The 25,000-nt window shown below is 49.0% G+C and overlaps 2 protein-coding genes across 2 annotated transcripts in view; one reads left to right on the top strand and one right to left on the bottom strand.

The window, feature by feature from the left end:
• Positions 1-16,639, top strand: part of skib (v-ski avian sarcoma viral oncogene homolog b) — a 27,418-nt gene extending 10,779 nt beyond the window's left edge. Inside the window, exons 2-7 of the mRNA XM_027003130.2 lie at positions 12,031-12,138; positions 12,269-12,372; positions 12,493-12,722; positions 13,197-13,444; positions 14,116-14,346; positions 14,566-16,639. Of these exons, the coding sequence (XP_026858931.2) occupies positions 12,031-12,138; positions 12,269-12,372; positions 12,493-12,722; positions 13,197-13,444; positions 14,116-14,346; positions 14,566-14,754 (1,110 nt within the window). The 3' untranslated portion in view covers positions 14,755-16,639. The remainder of the gene's footprint in view (positions 1-12,030; positions 12,139-12,268; positions 12,373-12,492; positions 12,723-13,196; positions 13,445-14,115; positions 14,347-14,565) is intronic.
• A 6,944-nt stretch (positions 16,640-23,583) lies between these two features.
• Positions 23,584-25,000, bottom strand: part of si:dkey-183j2.10 (probable glutamate receptor) — a 6,919-nt gene continuing 5,502 nt past the window's right edge. The window contains exon 10 of the mRNA XM_027003018.2: positions 23,584-24,525. Within this exon, the coding sequence (XP_026858819.1) occupies positions 24,427-24,525 (99 nt within the window). The 3' untranslated portion in view covers positions 23,584-24,426. The remainder of the gene's footprint in view (positions 24,526-25,000) is intronic.

Here is a 25,000-nt window from a genome sequence, read left to right as displayed (position 1 = left end):
GCTCAAGGTCGGTCGCGACCTGACAGGCCCGGGATCCACCACGCCACCGGAGACGGGACGGCGGTGCCCACGCAGACGCTCGCATTCAGCGCGGAAATCGAGCACTGCAGCCTCTCCGAGCGGTAGAAGTTTCCTGGAATGCAAACAGCCTCCCTGTCGAATTTTTGGACCTTGAGCCAAAGAGGCGTCGTTCTGAAATCCTCACCGCTGTCGCCATGACAGAGCTTACTGCACAGAGGATGGAGCACACGGAGCAGAGCCAACCTCCTCCTGCTCCACCTTACTGCACTCAATCTGTCTCTCTCCCTCCCTCTCTCTCTCTCTCTCTCCTCTCTCTCTCCCTCCCTCTCTCTCTCTCTCTCTCTCTCCTCTCTCTCTCTCGCTCTCCCCCTCCCTCTCTCTCTCTCTCTCTCTCTCCCCTTTTTCATCTGTTTGTCTTACTCTGTTCATACTTTGGCTGGTGAAAACCTGCTGAACATGCATTTGTCCTTTCTGCTCAAGAAAGAGAGAGCACATTTAGGAACAACCCCCCCAACACACACACACACACACACACACACACACACACACACACATCCATCTCCCTCCATTTTAAATACTCGCGAATAATGGCACAGACCGGCAGAAGCCAAATAAGCAAAATGTGACGCTGGTTCAAGGTGGCTTGGCTGTGCTTTAATTCGACTTGTACAGGTGCAGCCTTTGGAAAGGAAAAAGCCATCCTGTCTTTGGCACATGGCCACTGGTAACCATAGAAATGCACACTAAAACCGGGAAGTCCGAGCAATGCGTTCACGTACAAGGGGAGGCAGGGATGGAGGACTCTGGGATTCGGCTCTGAGGGACCAACTGACTTCCTCGAGCCACCAATCCCCAGCCTTGACACCCGTCCAGTCACCGGGGGCCTCCGGAAGGGTCGCAGTGAGGTCAGGTTGAATTGCGCGACGTAAATGACATGGTGGGCTCTGGTCAGTGGTGGGGGTAAATGACCGACGGGTGAGGTGGGAGGACTCTAGGGAGGAGCGGCCAGGCTCTCAAATTGATAAGTGCGTAGCAGGATACATTGATTGATCCGTACTTTTATTGTGGCGGGGTTGCCCTTTGAACCTCGCTCTGGCCAGGGCCCGGGTCACATAGGACGGCGAAGCTAAAGATAATGGCAGCTGACAGATTGGGTTTGGTTGACCAACCGCTTGGATTGGGATTGGAGACCATCCGCTTGGATTGGGATTGGAGACCATCCGCTTGGATGGCTTTTTCTCCAGCAGGAATCATACAACTGAGCTTCCTTGTTTATTCTTTTGGAAAACAGGATGAGTGGACTCGTTTCAGTTTTCCTCAGTCTACTGTTACAGGTGTTGTGTGTGTGTGTGTGTGTGTGTGTGTGTGTGTGTGTGTGTGTGTGTGTGTGTGTGTGCGCGCGTATGCGTACGTGTGTGTGTACCATATTCATTTTCTTTGTGGAAACTATCCCTGTAGACTGAAATGGGATAGCTGGAGGTTTTCATTTTGTAAAGAATTCATTCACAAAAAAAAAAACAAACAAACCAGAATTTGCATGACCTCACATGAATAAGGCAAGCAGCACACACGACTGTAGGAATTCCAGTGACGCAGTGTTCACCTAGACAAGACTCTCAACCTTCGTGCCATACTGGTCTCATTGAGAGCGTTCGGCTCTTCCTGTAATCTCCTAATAGCTGGTGGTAATCTGCACTTTGTGGTGGTTGTTTTACATTTTAGTCTTTTTTTGTAATGTGCGGCACATAAATCTTTCTGGTCTTTTATTTGTTTATTTCTTTGTTTCTTTCATTATGTTGCCCCTGCGAGGACATTGGGGGCGACGACCCTGTTCTGTAGGCCCTCGCTGGCCCCGCCCCTGTTCTGTAGGCCCTCGCTGGCCCCGCCCCTGTTCTGTAGGCCCTCGCTGGCCCCACCCCTGGCCTTTGCTCGGAGGCCGTTTTTGTGTTTTGCTCGTCGGGGTCTTTTTGTGAGTGTTGGCTTTATGTAGCCTTGGTCAACTGGTTTTACTGGTGCGGGAGGCCTATGCAGAGGTGCCGGAGCACTAGAATCCCACAAAAAAGCCACCCACCCACCCACACGCCCCCGCCTGCCACCCCACCATCTGGCTGCTATAAAAGACTTCGAAAGTTTGGGTTTTACTGTGGCTTTTACGGCCTCTAGGGCCAAGACGGGTTGTGGGGGTTTCGGACACAGGCTCAAAGATGCCCTCTGTATGCCCCCTATGCTGCCAGACTTCCTTTCATACCGCCCCACTACATCATGGGTCAGAAGTTCATTGCCTCTCTGACCCCCCCACGCCTCTCCGGCTCCGTAAACCGTCAGGACTAGCGCGCAGCCACGGACGCAGTCCTGCGGACCAGGGCACCACACCAGACGTGAGTCACACAGATGGCGCAGAGTTCTGGCTCAGGCGTGACTAAGCGGACCAGTTCTGTGTAGCCGTGCGTCATCGCGCGTGTCAACTGTTCACTTCAAAGAAACCCAACGATCTCCGAGGCGAGAAAATTAGGATTACGAAAGGGGAATTACGTAAGGATTCTTATTTATCTGCAGCACGGATTGGGATTAAAGCCCAAAGGATATTTCCCGATAAACGTCGGCGCTCTTGAACAGCCGCCGTGTGACTTTTGAAGTCTGGGCCAATTAGAAGCAGCCCTCCATGCGGTTGGGAGAACATGCAGACGCAGGTTTTTTGGAGGTTAATGCTCCACTTCCTCACCTCCGCGTCTGCCCCACAGTCTTATCTCTGCGCTGCCGCCTCTGTTCGACGTCTTCAAGTCTGATCAAGCCCAGATTCCTTCAGGAAAAAAAAAATTTAAAAAAATCCCCAGACCTTGATTTCCGCGGTTCCAGCCTCAGCCCGCATTAACTCCTCGAGCGCCGTCTTAGACGGCAGCTGGAGGGCACGACCGACGGGACGAGACTCACCGCGCCGACGTTCAGTCACGCGATTTGTCCGGGAGCGGCCACGGCCTTCCCACCGCGTTTGCCGGTTCTTTGCTTCTCTCCCCGGTTTCCCTCTGGACCGTCTGAGATTCCAGCTGCCACCGCACCCCAACCTCACCCCGCCCCCACACTGCGCCGGCTGTGTGGGGGAGGGGGAAAAAAAAACAAAAAAAAACAAAACAGTGAAGCCGGAGGAATGAAAAAATGTAAAAAAAAAAAAGAAAAGAAAGAAAGAGAAAACTGTGTTTGGCAGGCACGCCCTTGAAGGTTTCTGTGTCACTCAAACCCATTAAATTTTTAATTATTTCCTCACTGTGGTATACTGCTCTACTTAGCTGGAGAGGCCGGCTCCACGCTGTCTCTCCGCTCGGATGCTAGACGTCGCGTTAGAGATTTGCGGTTAAATCTGTCCAAATCCTTAGTTGCCTACTGCAGGAAAGTGAGACTTTCATTATCGGAGGTTTTTTTCCCTCTGCCTCCTCATCCATTCCCGATTCGCCGCGCTTATTCGGGGCCGCAGCCGTCGTGCAGGATACGGGGACACGCGGCCGGCGGAGACGGGGGAGCCCAGGCAGGGCTTGGCCTGAGCCCGCCGGTTCCCGAGCGCGGCCTTCTCTATCAGAGAGGGCGGCTAGATTCCTCGCCGTTGCGTGCCCCTCTCGGATGGCCGTAACGCTTTGGCGTTACGAGCTGGAACGCGGCGAGCACTCTAGCCCCGCTCGCCGGAGCACGCCGATAATTATCATGATAATGACCTGGGGCGCGTTTCCATGGCCGCGACCTCCGAGTGCACTTGACGAGCGCCTCTCCCGGTCGCCGTGGCGCACATCAAAGGCACGTTTGGGAGAAGCCGCCATCGAGCCGTTTACTGGGGAGCTCTTAACATATTTTCAGCTGTCTGTCACTCCCTCTCTGCCTGTGTCATGTCACAGCCTCTCGACTGGTCCGAGAACGGAGGGGTAAAGGGCGAAAATAACGATGTGTCCCGAGGTAGCGGTTGCATCAACGGCTGTGGTTCAGGAGAGAAAAATGTGGTGTGTGTTTCTTTAAGAGAGCGGGGCTGTCTGTAGAATGCATTAGCTCTTCGGAGACGCAGACACAGACTGAGGCAGTGGGAGGAGCCGGGGCCCAGGGAGGGAGGACAGGCAAGAGGATGGAACAGCCGAAGTCTGACCCTCCAGCCTCCTGGCTAGACTGCTGAAAGTTATTATTGAGTTCCTGTGCAGGGCCTCCCTCCCCTCCTGCTGAACGGCCGTGTGTGTTCACCCTGTGCTGCTCTCATTCCCTCTCATTGGTTGTCTGTTTGTGCATGTGTAAGTGTGTGTGTGTGTGTGTATTTATGTGTCTGTCTGCATGCGTGTGTGTGTGTGTGTGTGTATTTGTATTAATTTCTGTGCGTGTGTGTTTGTCTGTCTGTCTGCAATAGTCTGCGTGCGTAAGTGTATGTGTGTGTTTGTATTAATTTGTGTGTCTGTCTGTCTGCATTAGTCTGCGTGTATAAGTGTGTGTGTGTGTGTCTGTCTGTCTGTCTGTCCATCTGTCTGTCTGCGTGAGCCTGCATACGTAAGTGTGTGCGTGTTTGTGTTAATCTGCGTTTGTGTTAACGTGTGTCTCTGTATGCATGCGTGAGTGTGTGTGTATTGGCTAGAATGGCTTCATGGCCTTATACAGTAACACTGCATACAACCAATTGAGTGATAATCTGCGTTTATTTTTAACTTCAGTTCCCAGGCCAAATTCACAAAGCCAAACGTTGTTCAACGTGAAGTGTGTACAAGTCAATCTGTATGAATCACTCCATTTCAAACAGGCACTTTCAGTTCTTCCCAGCATCCCAGGTGGACGCTGGTGTTAATGGAGGCTGTGGCACGGATATGGGTGGAGGGACAGGCGGATGATCGGGCGGAGAAGTGTGGGTTTGGAGCTGGAGGAAGCTAGTGGATTACACGCTAACACCATGTCAACAGCAGGGGCGTCAGACCCTAATCCCTCTGCCTCGGTCTCTCTGAACTCATTAACACACAGAGCAAGGCCTCCTCACAGCTCACACACACACACACACACACGCACACACACACACACACACACACACACACACTCAGGAGACGTTTATGTAACACACTGGCCAGCACGCTCTGTTCTCTCCTGTGCTTCAGCCGTGGGTTGTTATTGGGCCAGCTTCTCTCCTCTAGTGGCTGGCAGTGCTGTCTTGCCTGTAGGGCACTCTGAGAGTCCCACCTGTGGGGCACTCTCAGAGTCCTTTCTGTAGGGCACCCTCAGAGTCTTGCCTGTAGGGCACTCTGAGAGTCCCACCTGTAGGGCACTCTCAGAGTCCTTTCTGTAGGTCACCCGCAGAGTCTTGCCTGTAGGGCACTCTCAGAGTCGCCTTTGGGGCAACCGGTCTGAGTCTCGGTTGCAGTGCTGCCCTTCATAGACAATGGCGAAGGCTGGTGAGTGATTTCACAGATGCTGTAGTGGCTGATTACGTATGGGCGCTGGCTTAACAGAAGGCAGCTGCAGAGAGACATTTAAGAGACCGGGCCCGGACACCAGGCCCCGGACCCCGGACCGGGGTAACGTCTGCCGCAGAACGGCTGCAGGGAGGGGGTCGAGCCTGGGGAAAACCCTGGCATGCAGTGCGCAGCAAATTTTGGTGTTTTGTTGAGTTTTGTTTGTTGAGTCAGAGCTTAGCTGTGCTCACACTGTTATGTGGTTGCTATGGAGAAAAACACTGGCCCCTTCAATTTCAGAAGAGCGCCGTAAATCGGTCCAGGAAAAAGACGATTCCAGGAACTCCCAGGGTCAGGAGGCAGACGGCACACGGAGTGAATGAAATAATGTGTCACACCCTCCATCTGATGCGGTTTTTAAAAACGTCCTGCTAGGTTTGGCGCACGGTCAGGCAGCCTCTGCCCGTTATCAGCGCCACAGAAATGATCCGAGGTTCTCATTTTATGAACAGGAAGTGCTGCGAGCCTTTCCCGCCTTTTAATTCGCTGTTCCAGAAGAACACGCATCCCTTTTGAATGCCGCTGAGGCGTTTTTTTTTTTGTAATCGCCTGCATCACGGAAGCGTTCCCGTCGCGCAAAAACGGAAAAACGTGAAAGCACAAAGAGGGGATTTTCCAAAAAAAACTTTCGCTTTCCATTCAGAGACTCCGTGTCCAACTCTTGCCTCTGTGCTAATAACCTCAGATGCCTGCAAGTGTTATGGAAAAGTGATCCATCACTGGGCCCTGCGTGCACCCAACCCCCCCCCGGGTGGTTCTGTCTCCCCTTTTAGCCACACGTAATCCCTCGTTCCTCCGCGTACTCTGACGCTTCCTGTTGTCGGGCCCTCCGGGGTCAACGCTGCAGACCCAGTTCTGTTTGTTTTGATGTACGTTGGGGAAATGTTGGCCTTTCAGTGTGGCTGCGCGTAAAAAGCAGAGAAAAGTTAAAATAAATACGTTCCCAGCCTTGGCTAGATCGGGCCGTAATTAGAGCCCACCCCCCAGAGCCGTACTCCTGTTAGAATGTTTCATAGAAACTGGTGTTTTCCATAAGCTCCTCTCGCAGTGTTTACCAGCAGTGTCGAGTGGACGCGTTGCCAACCAGCGGAGGTCAAAGAATGGCCTCGCTGCTGAAGGGTACCTTGCTGGGCCCCAGGGGATTGTGGGTAGGGTGTCCTCTCAGTGTCCAATGTGCCGTTCTTCCAGGGGATGCGCCACACTGCCTTTTGCGATGCAGTCGGGGCAGGGGGAGGGGCGATGGGAGGGCCGTAAATGACGGACAGGTTTATCACCCACACTCCAAGGGCTGTGACATCACCCCAGGATCATAAATGCTGACCCTAACTTGACCCCACCCTCTCAGTGCAGGTTTTCTCGAGACTAGCAGCCCCTCCGCCTCTCTCCACCCCCCCCCCCTCCCCCTCTCCTTGGCATTCATCTCCTCTTTCACCCCCCATCCCCCACATACTGACTAGAGCAATGACTCCGAAAAACTACAAAACAACGACAGAACAAAAAGAGAAGGCGTGCGCACGATTGGCCCGCCGCAACCGAAACTCTCCAATTGCGGCTCGCCGCCGTGCCAAAGCCCCACCTGCTAGCGTGCGCGGGTAGAGGTCTACTGCGCTTAACACCCCGCCCCCCCGGCGTACCCAGAGCCCTGCCGATTGGCCAGCTTCACCCCGAGGCTCCGTTTCGGCCCAGTCCGAACTCTGTGTGACTTTTCCCACACTGCACCAGGCCGTTCGCCGCGAGGCCTCCGCAGCCATCATCGTCATGACCACCATGCTCATCATCATCGATGGGCTCGGCTGGAACTCCCGCTGGCCAGGGACAGTACAGGGGGCGGAGCTCGGCGAGCCCACGCTCTCTGTGGAGGAGAACTGCAGGGCCATCTGCTGATCCGATCAGTCACAAAAAAGAGCAGGCCAGCCATCCAGAGGCCTGATGGTATCCAACTCCAGAGAACGAGAGAGTGAGAGGGAGAGAGAGAGAGAGAGAGAGAGAGAGAGAGGGAGGTGTTAGAACAGTTGTCTGTTTTGGGGATTGTACTGTGTCCCTTTCAATCTCATTCTACATCTTACCCAATATGATACCACGGCTTCTTAAGAACCGTGCATGTGTGTGTGTGTGTGTGTGTGTAACGTGTGCGTGTGGATCAGCAAGTACGCTCCTGGAGAAAAACTCCAGCTGTTCTGCCCGGGCGTGTGGCCCTCGGACGCCATAAGAACCAATTCAGGGAACGTCGACTAAAAGTCCAAAGACCAAGAAGAAAGAGCCGTTGACCAGCAGAGCAGCTCGCCTGCCCTTGGTGTTCAGACGCGAACAAAACCGGGGTTTTATTAGACACTACAGAGGCCGTATGGAGCTCTGAGAGTGACATGCAGTGGGCCAGCACAGCTGACAGCCCTGTGCCTTTCAGCCTGATTAGAACGCAGCGAAGGTCGTGGGCCTCCTCCTCCTCGGGCTCCAGGGGTCACTGCAGCTGTTCCTGCACCGTTGTCTCTCAGTACAGGAAAAGAAGCAGAAAGTACATGGAGAGTGTGCGCGCGCGCGCGTGTGTAGCATTGTGTCAAGCGTGTAACGTGTGTAACGCCAGCGCTCGTTTTGAAGATTTCGATCACAGATCCGCTGATGGGACGCGTTAACGTGTTTAGCGTGTGCAATGTGTCTAACACTGGCGTGCGTGTGTGTTGAAGATGTTGATTACCCTGCTAGACAGCAGCTGCAGACAGATGCTAGCGGTAGACATTAAGACTCGAGCTGAATCACTTTCGCACAACATGTTCATTTGACTCCTTTAGTTTGAGTGTTACCAAAGCCTGTGTGTGTGGGTGTGTGTATGCACGCGCGCGCGCGCGTGTGTGTAAAGGGCTCGTAAAAATCGCCCTCTGCTCGAAGTCACCAAGCCAAAGACTATTATCACAATCCAATTAGGCTGCTACTCACCGAGACTGTCCTCGCCACACAGACACTCTCGTGTTTGCTCTGCCCCTGCCCCTGCACCCGGGAGACCCCGCCAGACCTGTTCATTTCCTCCCACTATGGCAGCGGGGCTCCCGGGAGAGGAACCCAGAAGCCTGGCCTGAGGACTTCAGTGTGAACCCCAGCTACCCTGTCCAGAAGGCGCAGAGCCAGGGACCCTTCCAGACGACACCCACCAGCTTAGCACATACCAGCTGTCACCGGGTGACCGCATAGTTTAATATAACGCACACACATACACACACACACCGTGTGCAGCAGGGTCTCTGCCCAGCTGGCGGGCGAAGGCGGCATGCCCTTCAGCGCGGCGGAGGGGAAACCGGCTCTCATCTATGCACTGCAAACAAGACTTTGATAACAGGAAAGAGGCCTGGAACAGGACGCTTGTTTGTTCTGTTGTGTCCTGTCGTTGCACGTCAGGACACTCTCACCGGAGAGCTACAAGGTGGACCGTTAGGCCGGGGGTTGTGTGAGGCACTCCGCGTGGGGAGACGACGCGCACAGGGTCCAGCGAACTGCAGCTGAATGGTAGATTACAGGGAAGGCTTCAGTGGAAACACACACACATGCACACACTGTTTGGGTTTTAATTTCTTTTTTCCTGGTCCCTCTTTCTATTTTAAGTTGTTTCAGAAGTAAGATATCTGAGTAGCATCACAAAAAAAAAAAGAAAAAAAAAAAAGCATACCCATAATGCATTGCACCTCTCTAGACAGGCATGGGCTAGTTTGCTCTGTAAAACGTAGCTTGCAGGAAGAAAACAAAAACAAAACAAAAGTCTAACAAACACTGAAACATAAATTTCTCACACTGAACTGAGATCAAAGCCAGGAGAGTGCCAGCTCCGTTCCGTGCGTCAGAGTTACGTGTGTCCTGCCTCCTTCCCGGCTGTGCGTTAGCGGCTAGCGCCGTGTGGCAGGGAACAGCTGAGCCTCCTCGCCACAGCCACACAGTCCGTTAACAACCGCTATTAACGGAGTTCTTTTTCGCCTAACGAGCCAAGTTGTTCGGAGAACCTACTCTCCGGTCTTATTCCCATACAGCCTCATTCCTCCTCATCCCGTCCACGTCAGTGAACGTCGTTAACTCCCTCTTTTTTGGAGCCGTGCTCTATTGTGAGAGACGGCGTCCTCCACAGAGCCAAGAACACTGCCCCGAAGGTGTGTGTGTGTGTGTGTGTCTGCTTTTAGTTACCCAGCGCCGCACTCATCTCACCGTGCGCCGGCGTCCGTGCGGATGAGAGATTACCACCCACCGTGGGCTGGGGCTTGGAGGAGCTCTGTGAAGTGTTGTGGCATCTCCTGTCCCCATGCAAATATCTTATCCTTCCCTCAGGGTGTGTGTGTGTGCGTGCGTGTTGCCACACATGCTTGCTGGGAAGTGCTTCTTCGTCACGCGTCTTCAAAGCAGCCTGGCACAATAGGCTGCTGAAAGGGTACAGCAGTGAATGTGTGTGTGTGTGTGTGTGTGTGTGTGTGTGTGTGTGTGTGTGTGTGTGTGTGAATGGCCACTTTAGGAGGAGGCTGGACTTGGCCTTCACACACATTCCTGTAGCTTTGTGTGCTGCCCCCACACCCACACCTCCACCCACCTCCACCCGCACCTCCACCCACCTCCACCCGCCCACACTCAGTTCCCACAACACCTCCAGCCAAAGCAAACTACACAGAGGAAATGTACTCTAGCCTTATTCACACTCTCACACACAGCCACTCACTGCCTTTCTCGACTCTTACGCATTTGTCTACTCATTCACACATTCATTCACTCATACATACTCACTCACTCACTCATTCACTCATACAGTCACCCTCCTATTCCAAAACAAACATGTCAAGCACAATGACCCGCGCCAGACCTCAGATGCTGACTGTGTGTGTTTTACCTGTGAGGTGTGTGCGCTCGTGCGCGCGCGTGTGTGTGGTTACGTCTTCGCTGTGTGCGCCAGCCGTGCTCAGGCCTGGCCCTGCGTGCGCCCTCCTCCAGTCTGTTGCGTGGGTATGCCGTGCGCACGTGGACACGTCGGACACTCGTCACGCGTCCGTCTGCGTATCTTTCCTGCGCTGGCACCTGCGGCTGGGCGGGGCCCGGAGACTGTTATGTCTGGGTTTTGTCTGAGCTCTTCCTGGAACTTCCAGCTTCAAGAAGGGAACCCGAGCAGACAGGCAGTGGCCGATGGGGTGGGCAAAGTGCCCTAGAGGCGTGGCTCCGGAGTCAGGGCTTGGTTTAGCCTGGCTGTAGTGTGCTGACAGAGATATGCACCCCCCCCCCCCCCCGGGAGGCGGGGCCTGATAAGACTGGGGGGGAGGGGTGGAGTGATCAGAGGTCAGTCTGGTCTGTGCCTCACACAGCATATTTGTGTGAGTGTGTGTGTAAGTGTGTCTGGAGTACAAACGGAGCTCCATCTCGACACAGTGCTGGGTGTCTATGGGAATGTTCGAGCCTGTTTAATCAAAACTGCCATGGCACGTCTGTCCTTTGAGAGGCCTCCCTCTAAACAGCTGCACGGTGGATGAAGGGTTCTTTAACTGCACGCCGCCAACCTGTGTGTGTGTGTGTGTGTGTTTATGTTTCAGTACGTGTGCGCAGCTCTTACTGATACAAGGCTTTATTTGCTAACTTCAGTAGATTTGACAGAGAACGAGAGCGTGTGTGTGTATGTGTGTGTGTGTGTGTGTGTGTATGTGTGTGTGTGTGTGTGTAGTAGTGTGTGATTTGTGCTGAAGGGATGGGCTCCAGACAGCCACAGTCACATGCCCCCTGTGCCTTGTGATAACAAGAGCAGATTTTTATAGCGTTTGTTTGCAAGGACTGCACAGGGAAGTCGGAAACAAAAACACAGAGCGAGAGAGGGAGAGAGAGAGAGAGAGGGAGAGAGAGAGAGGGAGAGAGAGAGAGAGAGAGAGGGAGAGAGAGAGGGAGAGAGAGAGAGAGAGAGAGAGAGAGAGAGAGAGAGAGAGAGAGAGAGAGAGAGAGAGAGAGAGGGAGAGAGAGAGGGAGAGAGAGGGAGAGAGAGAGAGAGAGCGAGCGAGCACGGCCCCGTCGCTTACCCAACATCGCCCTCTAGTGTGCCAGAGTGGGAAGGGCGCTACCCTGCTCTTCCTCTTCCTCCAGCTGACCTCATTCCACCCCCCCCCCCCCCCCCCACGCAGCAGCCGGGCCCACTCTCCGGCTCTCAACTCCCGCCCTGCGACGGGGGGCTCTCCGGTTACGACCCCAGCGCAAATTCCTGAGCACGAGGCAGGAAGCGCAGGTTCGGGCAGGTGTGGCTGGCGCCGAGGGGAGGGGCTCCCGCACATGGCGAGCAGGAGCCCGAGGGAGAGAGGCATCGCCCACGCCTGCCTTTGATGTGCGTTGAGTCCTGTCAGTTCTCAGGAAGCTTTTCAAACGAATGAATACCTGTCCTGTCTTTTTTTTTTTCCTTTTTTCTTTTCTTTTCAGTTTGTCTGTTTATCTTTCTCTCCACGGGGCGGCATCTTGTCTCATACTTGGTTTCGGATGTTTGCGGCGGTCCCTGAAAGTGGCATTCAGATGTTTGGAGTGCGCTTACGTTTGGTTTCTCTTTTGTTTCTCCCGTCTGCAGGCATACAGTCCTGTTCCGACCAAGAAGTCAAAACGTGAGCGTTCCCACTCTCCGGGAGAGGGCAGGGACAAGCAAACCGATTGGCTGCAGACTCTGGCCGCGGGCAAGGTTAGTGGGACTACCACGTCTCTGGCGGTCTCGGTGTTCCCGCGGCGGGAGCGGTTAACGTTTAGGGTTATTGTCACGGAGACGAAAGGTGGTCTCACATGGCCGCCGCCCACTTCTGCTCTGTGTTCAGGACCTCCGGCAGCTCCAGTTCCAGCAGAGGCCGTCTGCCTTCCGCCCGTGGTCCCCCCGGGTCCCCTCGGCCGAGAGAGCGCCGCCCAACTGTAAACAAGAGCGGTACGCATCTCCCACGCCTCGCTCGTGACGAACAGAGAGCCGTTCATCTTCCCGCCCGGCTCGTTTGTCTGTCTCCGTCACGTCTTTAATGTGCTCTGATCGTCTCATTTCCATCTGCAGATCCCTCCCCAAAGGCCACAACAGACCGCCCACCCCTGGTGAGGCTCCGCCCACCCCTGGTGAGGCTCCGCCCCCCTACACACAAAGACACGACACAGCCCCCGACGCACGGCTGGCCGAGCAGGGGCCATCTGGAGAAGGCCAGACGCAGACCGCAACCCACAGCCCTCAACCCCCGCATGACGAGTCCAGCTCAGACGGCGAGATCGAGGTGGACAACTGTGAGGAGGGTGAGTCGCATGAGGGAGGCACCATGGAGATGAAGAAGAAATCTGGCATTGGAAGACGGTTCAGATCGTCTGTGTATTTCAATCACTTCAGCATATTCGCACTCCTGTACATTTATTAAAATTCTAAGTTTGATGGATATGAGTGAATTATTTTAATATTTAAGCACGGAATTGTTATATGCAAAACTGATATTAATCATAACTAAAATTATAACCACGTAATTAATCAGCCTTAATTAATTTTGCCTGTGACCTAGTTATCTTGTGTTGAAAAGTTTACATAGCGTTGGTGTTTCTGCACCAGTACCCTAATTGGCCAGCAGGGGTCAGTAGGAACCGCTGCTGGTAAATTTCAGGAACGGCTAGTACACACGTAAACGTCAAACGTCAACGCTGGTGTATCGCAGTATATTTGTCATACTTGCGTTCCTCTCATAATCAACTCCCTTAACCCCCGTGCGTGTGCCGTTGCAGTGGTGCGTTCCCTGGGTGACGGGCCAGGGGCCCTGCCCGCGGCGCCCAGCCCAGCGGAGGTGAGCGAGGCCAGGCTGGCTGGCATGGCGGTGACCTGCTCGGAGCTGGAGGCCCTACGCCACACACTGTACAGTGACCTGAGCTCCAGGGAGGCCAGGGAGAGGTTCCTGCAGGAGATCATGCGCATGAGGGTGCGTCAGGAGGAGAAGCTCGCTACAGCCCTGCAGGCCAAAAGGAGCCTGGAGCAGGTAGAGTGACGCGCTCTGACCAGATGCTGCCCAGACACCGCCCAACTTGCTTTATCACAGTTATGAGGGCTCCAGTCTCGTCTGCAGAGGGTCTGCCCACGCCAACAGAAGACACACCGAACGCAAAACCGCCCCCCTCACATTTTTAAAGATCGTGACAAGCGGAATCGTTGAGCTGATGCTTTTATCCAAAGCGACTTAGAATTCTGAGTGAACACAACTTGAGTACCTGAAGTTTAAGGGTCTTTCTCTACCTGGTAGCTGTGAAGCTTGAATTCACAACCTTCTGAGTACTAGTCAAGCACTTTAACCACTGACGTATGCTTGTTCTATGGGTTATGATTGGACACCCCTGGCATAAATGTTTAAAACCCATCCTGTATGGGACACACTTCGCTCCACATGCATCATGGTCCGTGTAATTTAGTGTCTTACTTGTAATCTTAGTGCCTGTACTGTCCTCGGGTCGCACTAAACAGTCCACAGCTTTGCTCTGACTCGTCCAGCTCCAGCGCGCCCGCGCCTGGCATCCGGACTCCTCCTCCGCTCGATTTAGGTGCGTTGGAAACTGGGACAGAGCAAGAATGTGCACCGTCCTGGGCTCCCACCGGTCCGGACTCGAGGCTCGTCTGCGGGTCGAGTGACCATCCCTGTTTTTGCTTTTGCTCCAGGAGCTGGAGTTCGTGCGGGCGACCAAGAAGGGGCGTCTGCGCGAGGCGGTGGAGGCCAGGCGTGGCCTGCGCAAAGAGATGGAACGCCTGCGGGCGGAGTGCGAGCGGAAGGTTCGCGACGCTGGCGAGTCCAGCGGACGCCTCAGGCGGGAGCTGGAGCGCGAGCGGCAGCAGCGGGTGTGTGATAGGGCCTGTGAGGCAGGCCGCCTGAGGGCCTCATACTCCACCCAGGCAAGTCCCGACATCCTCTCCACCGGTCCCGCCCGTGCCATAGGTTGACTTTTGTCCAGGGTTAGACGCGTCATCGGTCGGGGTTCATTGTTGCTTTTAGATCAGTGTTATTATAATTGCTTGAGAATAAATATGTTATTATTGGGGTTTTTTGGGGGGTTTTTTGTATTTACATATTTTGTGATGTGACCTTTGCTCTCCCTGTGCGCTGTGCTTCAGATCGAGGAGCTTCAAGTGCAGCTCCAGCAGGCGGAGGTCGACCGGGAGCAGCTCCGAGAGGAGCTCCAGCGGGAGAGGGAGGCCCGGCAGAGTCTGGAGAGGGTGGTGCGTCGCCTCCAACAGGAGTTGCACCAGGGCAGCCCCAAAGCGGAGCGCGACGGGCGGGCCGAGGCCGAGGGCGGCTCGTAAGCGCCCCTCCCCCCCAGCCGCTTTCACGGACAGAACGAGCATGTGGAGAAGAAAGAACAACATTTACGGCAGCAGAATAGATAAACGATTCAAACAATTCTTAACGACATTACAAATACGTGCATATTACCTATTCGTCTGTGGGCAGTTACAGAGGCAAAAAGAATCATGCATGAACAGCACCGGCAGAGATGGGAGGGGGCGTGGCTTAGGCACACCACGCCCCTACCTTCACCATCCAAGCAGGGCAAGCAGAGTAGCTTTGCACGGATGCCCGCCAGCGCAGAGGAGACCACAATCCAGGAAGGCACAGCCAGCTGGGACCGACGCCCCGATAGTTAGCTAATCCCAGGAATCTATTTTGTTATAAGCTATTTAACATTTACAAAGATACTTGAAAATATATGGAAAACAAAACTGTTTTCCGAGAACGAGATGACCGTAGCAGAGAGCACCTGCTAGTGCCACTGACATGTAGACATGTAGGTATTACAAAGACAGAACATCCACAGGACGCGCTGTTTTCACTATATACCCTAATAATTACGGCGCTTCTATCTATGTTCAGTTTGGGTTTTTTTGTTGCATCCAAATAACCTGCATGTGCGGCATTGCCACATATGTCGCAGGCAGGATTTTTCATATTAACAAACATACAAATTTGTTTTGTTTTTTAAAATTTTATTTCCTTGCTTTTCTTGTTTAGTATACTTATAGTATTGGCTGTTATTATTGTGGACTTAAACCCATATTTTTCTCCCCTAATTTCAGTATCTTTTCCAAGTATTATTTTTTACTCGGTACATTTCCGTGCTTTGTTGAACTGAGTAGTGCTGTGTAGAGTTTCGGTGAGTGTGTTGGTGACTTTGCTGTTCACACATTCGCTCCAGAGGACTGAAGGCGCTTCATCGGATACCTGATCGTTGGCGTGAACACACGCACTTCTGTTTCAAAAGTCCATTTTTAAAGTCACTGGTTCTAGGGCTTCTTTAAGAAAAAAAAGTGTTTAAGAAAGAAACATTTCTACTTATATACAAAATATGAATATATATTTTTTTACTCTACCAAAAAAAAAAAAAAAAAAAAAAAAGATTGCACTTTGGGAAAAAAGAATCGTACTGTGCATTTTTCGCCCTCTGATGTTTTTCAAATCTCAGACAGTTTAAAAAGGTTTAAAAGAGCATTTTCATACATTTGTTACGTATGTAAATACCACTTATAGCACGATAGAGGATAATTATTGTAAATAAGATAGTTGTCAATATGTTGGCTTGCTTTACATGTTAATGTAGAATTATTGCTTTTGCTCTCAACCAATATATGCTGTACGTTTGAGACTTTGATAATGTTATTCTAAAACAAAAAAAGAAAGCAAAATCTCACATTTTCATCTAGAGGGCATTTAGCGTATAGAACTCGTGTAATATAATGTGGGGGGGGAGTTAGAGGATTATATTTCTGGTTAATTCCAGTTCATTGGGAACTCACTTTAATAATCTACCAAAGCAACTTTTACGATTTCTCAAGGGAAACCCCGAATGGATAACTGACGTTTTGTAAATAATATCTGATGCTTTTCTTCTACTTTTTTCTTAGTCCTCTTGTATCAAGACTGAAGCGGATTTGTTCAGTTTTACAGTATATTTTACCTTACATTACTTATTTATTCTGGGTGAATTTCTAGTTGCCCTTCTGTATACTGCGATCTGTTAGCTTGTCACTGTTGGTTTTTATAGCTCCGCCCCCTCCCCGTGTAAGGGTTCGAGGGCACGCGAGCTGGTACTGCGCCCGCGCTCCTGTCCTGGGTTTAGTTTTGATGTCGCTTCTTTTCCCGTCTCGTTTTCTTCTCTCTGCATATAATACCCATTAAACAAAAATACAATTACTCTGGTGTTGGTCTCCATTTTCACTTAATTACAGAAAAGTGTGTCACGATAGAAGCAGAGTATTATTTAAGTATTATTTAAGTGTTTGGTGATTAGGCTTTTTTTCCCCCCACACAGCTTTTGCTCGACCGGAACTCCAGCGCTCGCGCTTACCATGGTTACGGAGAATAAGATTACAGTCTGGAATATTGGGCAGAACCAGCACTGGACAGTGGTGTGGGGCGGGGGGACCGACTGTAGGGACTAACGTGTCAGACCGAATCCCGCGTGCACATTGGCCACCTTCACATTTGCGAGTGTGTCAAACACGCACCCTTGATGGCAGCACCCAAACTGTGGCCCGAAGCTCCATCTCACCCAGCGGAAGGAGAAGCGCTGTTGCGACGCCGAGATGGAGAACAGGTCAAATCGGTATCGTCTTGCCAGGACAACACAGAGTTTGTGGATTCCTTAGAAATGTTGCCTGTTTTTTAAATAATTGATTATTAGCCTTAACTACCAAACATAACTTTCTATAACAAGTAATATAGTATACTGGTGAATTTATAAATGAATACCGATTGGAGAACTTGTAACGCTCTTTAGGGAATTTAGTATAGTGCTGATAGTTGACCATGCAAATGATATAAAATGTTATCTAGTATCGTCAACATTTAAAATATTTACCTGCATAAATAAAGCAAAAATTGATCTTTCTTTTAAAAATAGTTGGCTACTGTTATAATGAGCTCTGAAGTGAGAAGCCAAGGTGCTGGTAATGGAAATAGGGACTCGGACCCATAGATTAGACTGGGCCGCACGTGTGACTCCCACGTGCTCGTTTCACATCTAAGACCGTCACAAACCGTTCAGGGGAATGTACAAACAACCATATACACTATGAGATCAATTACACCAGAACATCGACGAAAGACATCAATGGTGGAAAAAACAAAAACATAGGCCTAAGTGTAATATTAGTATCACCAGCACAGAGTTATTTTTACAGTATTGCATTACATTCGGCCACAGGCGAAACCTCTTCAATCGTTATCCAGGTTTATGTTTTTGCTGATATTGAACAGTAAATACACAAACACGACGGCGCAGAACAAAACAATGACCTCAACACTGGCACTGACATACGCTAACATCATTCATTACATTTACCAGATGCCTTTATCCAAATCAACTTAGAATTATGACTGAACACAACTTGAGTAATTGAGGGTTAAGGGGCCCAACAGTGGAAAGGCTTGAACTGGCAACCTTCTGTCAACCTTCAAGTCGAGTACGTTAACCACTGCCCATAGGACCCAGTATGCACCCAATGATCACACATTTCTGACATGAAGCGCAAAAAAACTGCGCAGCAACAATAAAGAAGCTTGCGAACTGACTTTTTATTTTACAAGCTCTGTTCGAGCAAACACAGCTTCCCACTCTGCCTGTCAGTGACCTATTAAATACAGGCACAACCCCACCCATCAGAGGTAACGGTGTAATCTGATTGAGAGGTCCATCCGTCAATCAGTGACATCTTTGCATCCAAAGACTACACATTTCTCATGTGAATCACATAAAACTGAGTAACACAATCTGGTGATGATCCAGGCACGCACCTGGATCACTGGCCTCAGATACCTCACGGTGGGCATCAGCAAGGTGACAGCGAAGAGACAGCGCTCACAGGAGCAAAACCCTTACAAGGACTAAACATACAACATAAAGTTAATACAATTAAATATGGAGGTATTACAGCCTGCAGAAACAAACAATTCTCGCTCTTTAGAGTAGTAGTATTTTTTGTAATTAGACCTCAGGGACCTTCATGCAACATCTCAGGGTTTTTTTTTTTTTTTAATTGACTATCTGCAGGTGGTTGAGGTCAACACAAACAGTCATGAGAACTTGAACGTTGGGGAAGTTCTTCAGCTTCTCCACAAGCTCAACGTTGATCTCCCGCAGAAGAACGTGAGGCAGCTGTTTCAGGGAGATTATATTTATTGCTCACAGGGAAACGTTCAAGATGCGGGGGCAGCTGGATGGGGGATCCTTCACGTTCTCACACAAGATCTCTACTTCAGGAGTTGTCGAGAAATACAACTTGCACGTTTGAGACAAGTCACAGACTAAAGGGTTGAGAAGGGTTGGTTGGTGTAAGTGTGATGATCACACACCTTCTTCTGGAAATCTCAGCTTCCTCCACAAGCTTAATGAAGTTTCATATGCTTTTGTTAAGTAATTAAATTGTTATCAGCAAGACGGCCGAAAGGGGAGACCACACATTTCGCCATGAGCAGAGGGCATTTGCCCATAATGCGGGGATGACTTTGCTAACTCTAATCTCTTGTGTCAACGTTTATACCTACTGCCTTCATAACTGCTACTAAAAAAAAGCTCTTTTAAGTCCACATTTTAGAGACCTCTTCTCAGTTTGACCTCATTTCACTTTTATGTTGTGTCTATTTCACAGGAGGCTGACAGAGCTGATAAGCAGGGATGTTTAGCATTCGAGGAGTTTTGTACCTTCTGTTAGATGATCTCGACATGGCAGAACCTCTGCTTAATAATGTTGGCCTACAGCCACCAAAAGGAACACGCGGACGTAGACGACTTTGTCCACTTCCTTGTCGACCCACGTGAAAACTCCCAAGAAGACACTCTACAAGGTTGAAACAATTACGATTATCTGTGTCACGGTACCCATAATTCTCTAGTGGATTGCTGTCTTGTCCACCACCCCCCACCCGACGTAAATGATCTGCTAATTAACGAGCCCTTAATGAGAACATTGCTCTACTGAAATCAGGTGTCTCTGTTCAATACTGCCAGATGATCGTGAGCCAGTTTGAGCCATGTCCTGAAAACCAAGCTCACATGGTCTTAGGAATGGAAGGTGTGATGTCGTCCCTGTCGACTGAATGGTTATACATCAGATACATCACCTGCTGAACTACTGTAACATTTTAGCAATATGATTGCGATTACATATGGAGCCCAGCGGGAGACATTTTTCACCCAGATCGCTATCAGGTGAACCAGGACGTGATGCATCGCCTCCTCGCACAACACACTCCTGGGGGTAGGCCGACTCCTGTCGCGGCCCCCTCCTCGCACAACACACTTTCTGCCGTCATCCGCTGTATCCTTAAATGAGAGGACGTGTTGCTTTTCATAAAAGCACGCTCCTTATACGTGTGTTCGACTATGGCAGAACTAGGCCTTCTAGAGAAACTGAGATCATTTAACTGGAAGTGACTTTTCATAATGCTTTTCATATGCAATTCATAATGTTTAGATAATCAGGTAATGTGTCACAGTGATGTTTTTCTGACTCTCGATTCACGACAGTTGCTCTCTCCTGAGGCACTTATAGGGAAGGCCCTTGTGAAGGTGAAATAAAAATATATAAACGTATCTAAATGTATATTGACAGCAACTGTGACTGAATATTCACATTATTAGACTCTATATTATTCTATAGTTGTACATATAGGTTGCTTTGCATTGTACAGTCAGTTATAAGACATAGTCCAACACACCTTCCAGCCAAAATCCGCACAAGGCACACTACACTACCCACAAGTCCCTAGTTGCTATTCTGGTTGCTGTTCTGGTTATTGGACTCATTGAATATGTTTGTTATCTGGATTATACCCTCGACTGTGTTTGGCTTACCCTTGTCATTATTAAGCTGTCTAATTCCGACAAACCTGACAGCACCATTTCGGTGCTTTGAAGTCAGTGGCATTGAATACATTCAAATACCATTTATGCAGACACTCATGAACACATTACAAACACAACACCCCTTTTTTAAAATCAGGTTATTCATGAAAGAGATTAATGAAAGACAACACAATTGTACTTTGAACAAGACCGGTTACTATCAGTCATATAAGGTCCTTTCAACTCCAGAATCCAAAATATCTAGCTTTCAAATATGCACCCAGCAACCAGCCCTCAGAAATTCTTTGATCTTTAACTGTGCACAGAGGTTATTAGGTGCGCCTACTGCAAAGGCGGGAGTATACATTCCTTTTTCAGAACAGAACTGGCTGAAGAATGAATGATAGCCTATAGTCACACCTATGCAGTAGGTAAACCTCACTGCACAGTTAAAGATAAAAGAATATCTGAGGGCTGGTTGCATATTTTGTGAGCTGGTTATTTTGGATTCTAGTGTCGAATGGACCTTTTGTAAGTACATAAAATCAAGTTTACCCTTGGCCTTCAGGGGAAGAAGCGACCTGTCGATATCGACCCAGTTGCAGACAATGGGAATGTCTGATGAAGACAGTTGGAGGAGGATCGTGTGAATTGAGAGGTGACTAGTGATGACAGGACCGCATAAACCTGACAGTTTTCATTTATAACAACCGGTTGAGAAAACTGGTTATCACCTGATTGTATCCGACTACTTCTTTAAATTATTTTGCGCTAAAAGGTTACATCGTGATATGTAAAATGAGGTAATGGCCTGAATTTCTCCCAGTGACAGTTTCAGAGGTCACGCTGGCTGTAGTCTTTTTTTGCCTCTGTCCTTCTATAATCTAATTGCTATATCACGTTCACCAAAGGGAGGGGGTTATGGGAAAACATTTAGGAAAATTACCATGCAAGAAAATAAAGCAACCAAAGGAATACACCATGTACCAGATATTCCATTTATTCCCACCGAGTATCTGTCCGAATTTCAGCAAAGGTGAAGGAGCATCATTCATTAACTGTTATTGCCCCAAGATGCTAGATATACAACTATTTTTTTCAAGTTTATCAAACATAAAAATACCCAGCAACCCACCCTCTAACCCTGTCTTCCTTCCCATTTTACCCTTTCGATTTCCATCGAAAGGATTTCTAATCCATCATGTCCCCGGTGCTCGGCAGGAGTATATAACTACAGTGTCTGGATAAACCTTTGGCCCAACTGCACATCAGTAAGTCCCCAAATGTGATGTAGGACTTCTGTATGTTCTGCGACTCTGCAGTCTATTTTTGTCCTGAGCACTGTGCGGTGGTCCTGTGTGTCCCGGAGCAGAGCTAGCGGAACGGCCACACGCAGAAGTGCTTTAGCTTCAGGCCGATGTCTTCTCCTTACTCTCATTCCCAGACTCCTTCACTGGCCCCCAGCTAATGCTCAACCACGGCTGATCCCACATTTGTTTTGCTTTTTAGCCCACTGGAATATATTTCAACCGTCGGACCTCGCAGTTTTATGCGGACTTTGCCTCTCGCTTTTCCGTTAGAAAACGAGTGAAAATGAGGTCTATTGTGCACGGCTCTGCACATCAAGCTTCCCGCAGCAATAATCAGAACTTGTTAATAAGTTCTTGTTAGTGTGTGCCTGATTGTTATTCATTGTTGCTGTTAGAGTTCATGTGTGTGCCTCTGTTCATCGTTTCACTGCCTGTGTTTGTGTTCACCGTTTGTGTTAGACGTGAGTGCTGATGTCGTCAATGTTTGTCAATAAACGTCTGTCTCTGTCGAGCGATCCTTGCCCTGCGGCACTTGGGCCATCACAGGAGAAGTAGAAATTATTGGCCTGGCATGTGATTTCATGAAGAAGCAGACAGGGCTGGTGAATGGTGGTGTGTCCAGGGTGAAGTTGGCACATCCAGCTAATTCATGCCTGATCTAATGCTCATTCATTATTAAAGACTGTGTGCTTTCCAAAGTCCTGAATGCTCATGTAACAGGTTTTAACCCCATGTGGGAGGGGACCTTGGTGTTCACTCTCCACATGCCTAAAATAGCGCGTCCTGGTCTGGGGTCATGACCCGATGGGCCGAGACCTCATTGGTCAAAGAGCAATAGCTTTTACTAGCACGATGCCAGGTGCATTAGTGTTAAAATAAATGTATGGAAGATACATTCTGCATGCTCCTGTATTTGTTGTATTACGGAATATCTCACATATAGAAGCCACCGGTTGAAGACTGGGATCACTTAGTAAAAAGCACTTACTATTCTGTGCAGGCTGGCGTCATGTCTGTTCGGAAGGTATTGAAGAGGCCTCCATTTTTGTTCATGTTCATGAGTGACATCACTGGAAACGTAGGTCTGCCCTCTTATGTCACTCGCTGTTCATTCAGTGGTTGAGACACCTCTGTTTTAATGATTAATGCACCAAGAGAGTTATCGGTAACAGCACAAATCACGCTGCGCATTGGAGGAGTTTGTTCAGAGAAACGCAAGGCTCAGGCGGCAAGAGGATGTGCTTTCAAAACACCTCCTGGAGGTCTCCTTTGACCTCCAAGCTTGGCTCTTCTACCGGAGGCCTGGGAGCTTGAGGGTGCTGCGTAGAATAATAGCTGTTCTCTACACTCCTCTGGATGCAGATCTCGGATGTTGTTCCTGGGATCTGCTAAATGTTGTTCCTGGGATCTGTTTGGCCACAGCCCCTAGTGCTGTGTATAATGCAATGTGTGTGTGTGTGTGTGTGTGTGTGTGTGTGCTTGTGGTGTACTTATTAAAGTAGGGAGTGATTTTAGGTGCAAAGTAGGTGTTCCAAATAAAGTAACCAGTGAGTCTATACCCCAGGTCCACTGTAGAAAGAATGTGTAGAAAAACAGTGTCTTAGACAAAAAACATCTTATATTGTCCATGAAAATATGGTACACTGGACATACTATATAAACTATATAAGATAAATGTGGATATAATTTGTGTTTGTTTGCTTTACATATAAAATATCAATGTAGCCATTTATGGCCTACAGTGGGTGAAGAAATCAATTAGCAATCCCACAAAGCTCGCTTAATGATGGGACCAAATGGCTCATGGACTGCTGTGTATTCATATTAACATGTGAATGAATTCATTAAGATCACAGTGTCTGTTTACATTTAAATAATCAGATAATACTGTGTGTCATCAGATGTTAGCAAGCAGGCGCATAATTAACATTCTTTGATAACCACAGCTTTTGTTCTGTAATGGAGTTTATACAACCACAATATTTGGTTAAAGTATGTTTATTATTTCGTTAATAACAGTGCGCAAGAACGCCTGCCTCCCTGTTGCTGTAAATGCGTTTTACGACACTGGGAAAATTACATTTTCAAATGATGCATTTAAATGGTAAATAAATGTTCCACTTATAGTATAATGTCTCACAGCATTGTCTGGTATTTACTCTTAAACATTTGATATCTTGAAAATATATATATTTTAAAATCTTTTAAATGTATAAATTCATCTCTGAACTGTGTAAATTCATCTCTGACCACACAAGCTAAAATGATCTGAATATTCTTTCTACTTCTGAGGTGCTTTTAGAAAAACATCTCACGCTAGCTGCACAATATTAGAACAAGAAGACTTTTCCTCATATAATCACTGCTGAAATACTGAACTTCATGTGATTCGTACTGAAATACTGAAATTAATGTGATCAGTACTGAAATACTGAAATTCATGTGATCCGTGCTGAAATACTGAAATTCATGTGATCCATGCTGAAATACTGAAATTAATGTGATCAGTACTGAAATACTGAAATTAATGTGATCCGTGCTGAAATACTCCCCTTGCTGTCATAAGATCTGATTAGAATCTCTTCATACACTAATCTGATTAATCTGAGTTTGTATGCCATATACACTAAAGTATTCACTCTTAATATTATTCTATGTTAAAAACTTTTAAACTTTTACAGGTTTAAAATACTAGTCCGTGAAGTGAGAGACTTGATCATTTACCTAAAAGTAAAAATGAAAATATGTATCACAACAGAAGCATCAGAAGAGACATTATATTATTTGAGGAGACGGGAATAGTCCAGTGAAGAAGGAGGCTACATTTAGGCCTTGTTTTTATCTGAGGTTTCCTGTTCTCTCTTTGTGTTGCTCATCCTGAGGCGCTGACTGAGTTCCTGGGTCAGAACCGAGCAGCACGACCTCTGTAGGGGACACACACAGAGCAGAGAATCACCCAAACTACTGCCGTTTGGAACTGATTCCCTACACCAGAGCTGGTAGATTCCTGAAGGTGGTGTGAATGGGAACCATTTAGCACTGGCTTGTGTTTTTATGATGTTAACTGTCTTTGCTGATTTTCACTCAGGTTGAACCATCTTTCCTATATACTGTGTATTCACTATGAAACAATTCTCTGGTGGTATTCTGGGGGCTTCACCAACACTAAGCACTGGAAGTCGTGTCTGTAGCTTGTAGCCATGTTTGAGCCTGTAACTGGGGACGGGCAAGGAAACACTTTAGGTACCATTTAAGTGTAGTTTGGATTTTTATGTGTGTGTGAGTTTCTGTGTGCGTGTACATGTGTTTGTGTGTGAGGTGTGTGGGGTGTGCGTGTGTGTGTGTGTGTGTGTGGTTCATGTGTGTGTGTGTGTGTGTGTGTGTGCACATGTGCGGTGT

This window comes from Electrophorus electricus, chromosome 20 (assembly GCF_013358815.1).
Source record: "Electrophorus electricus isolate fEleEle1 chromosome 20, fEleEle1.pri, whole genome shotgun sequence".
Classification (NCBI taxonomy): Eukaryota; Metazoa; Chordata; class Actinopteri; order Gymnotiformes; family Gymnotidae; genus Electrophorus; species Electrophorus electricus.
This window is presented reverse-complemented; position numbering and strand designations above follow the sequence as displayed.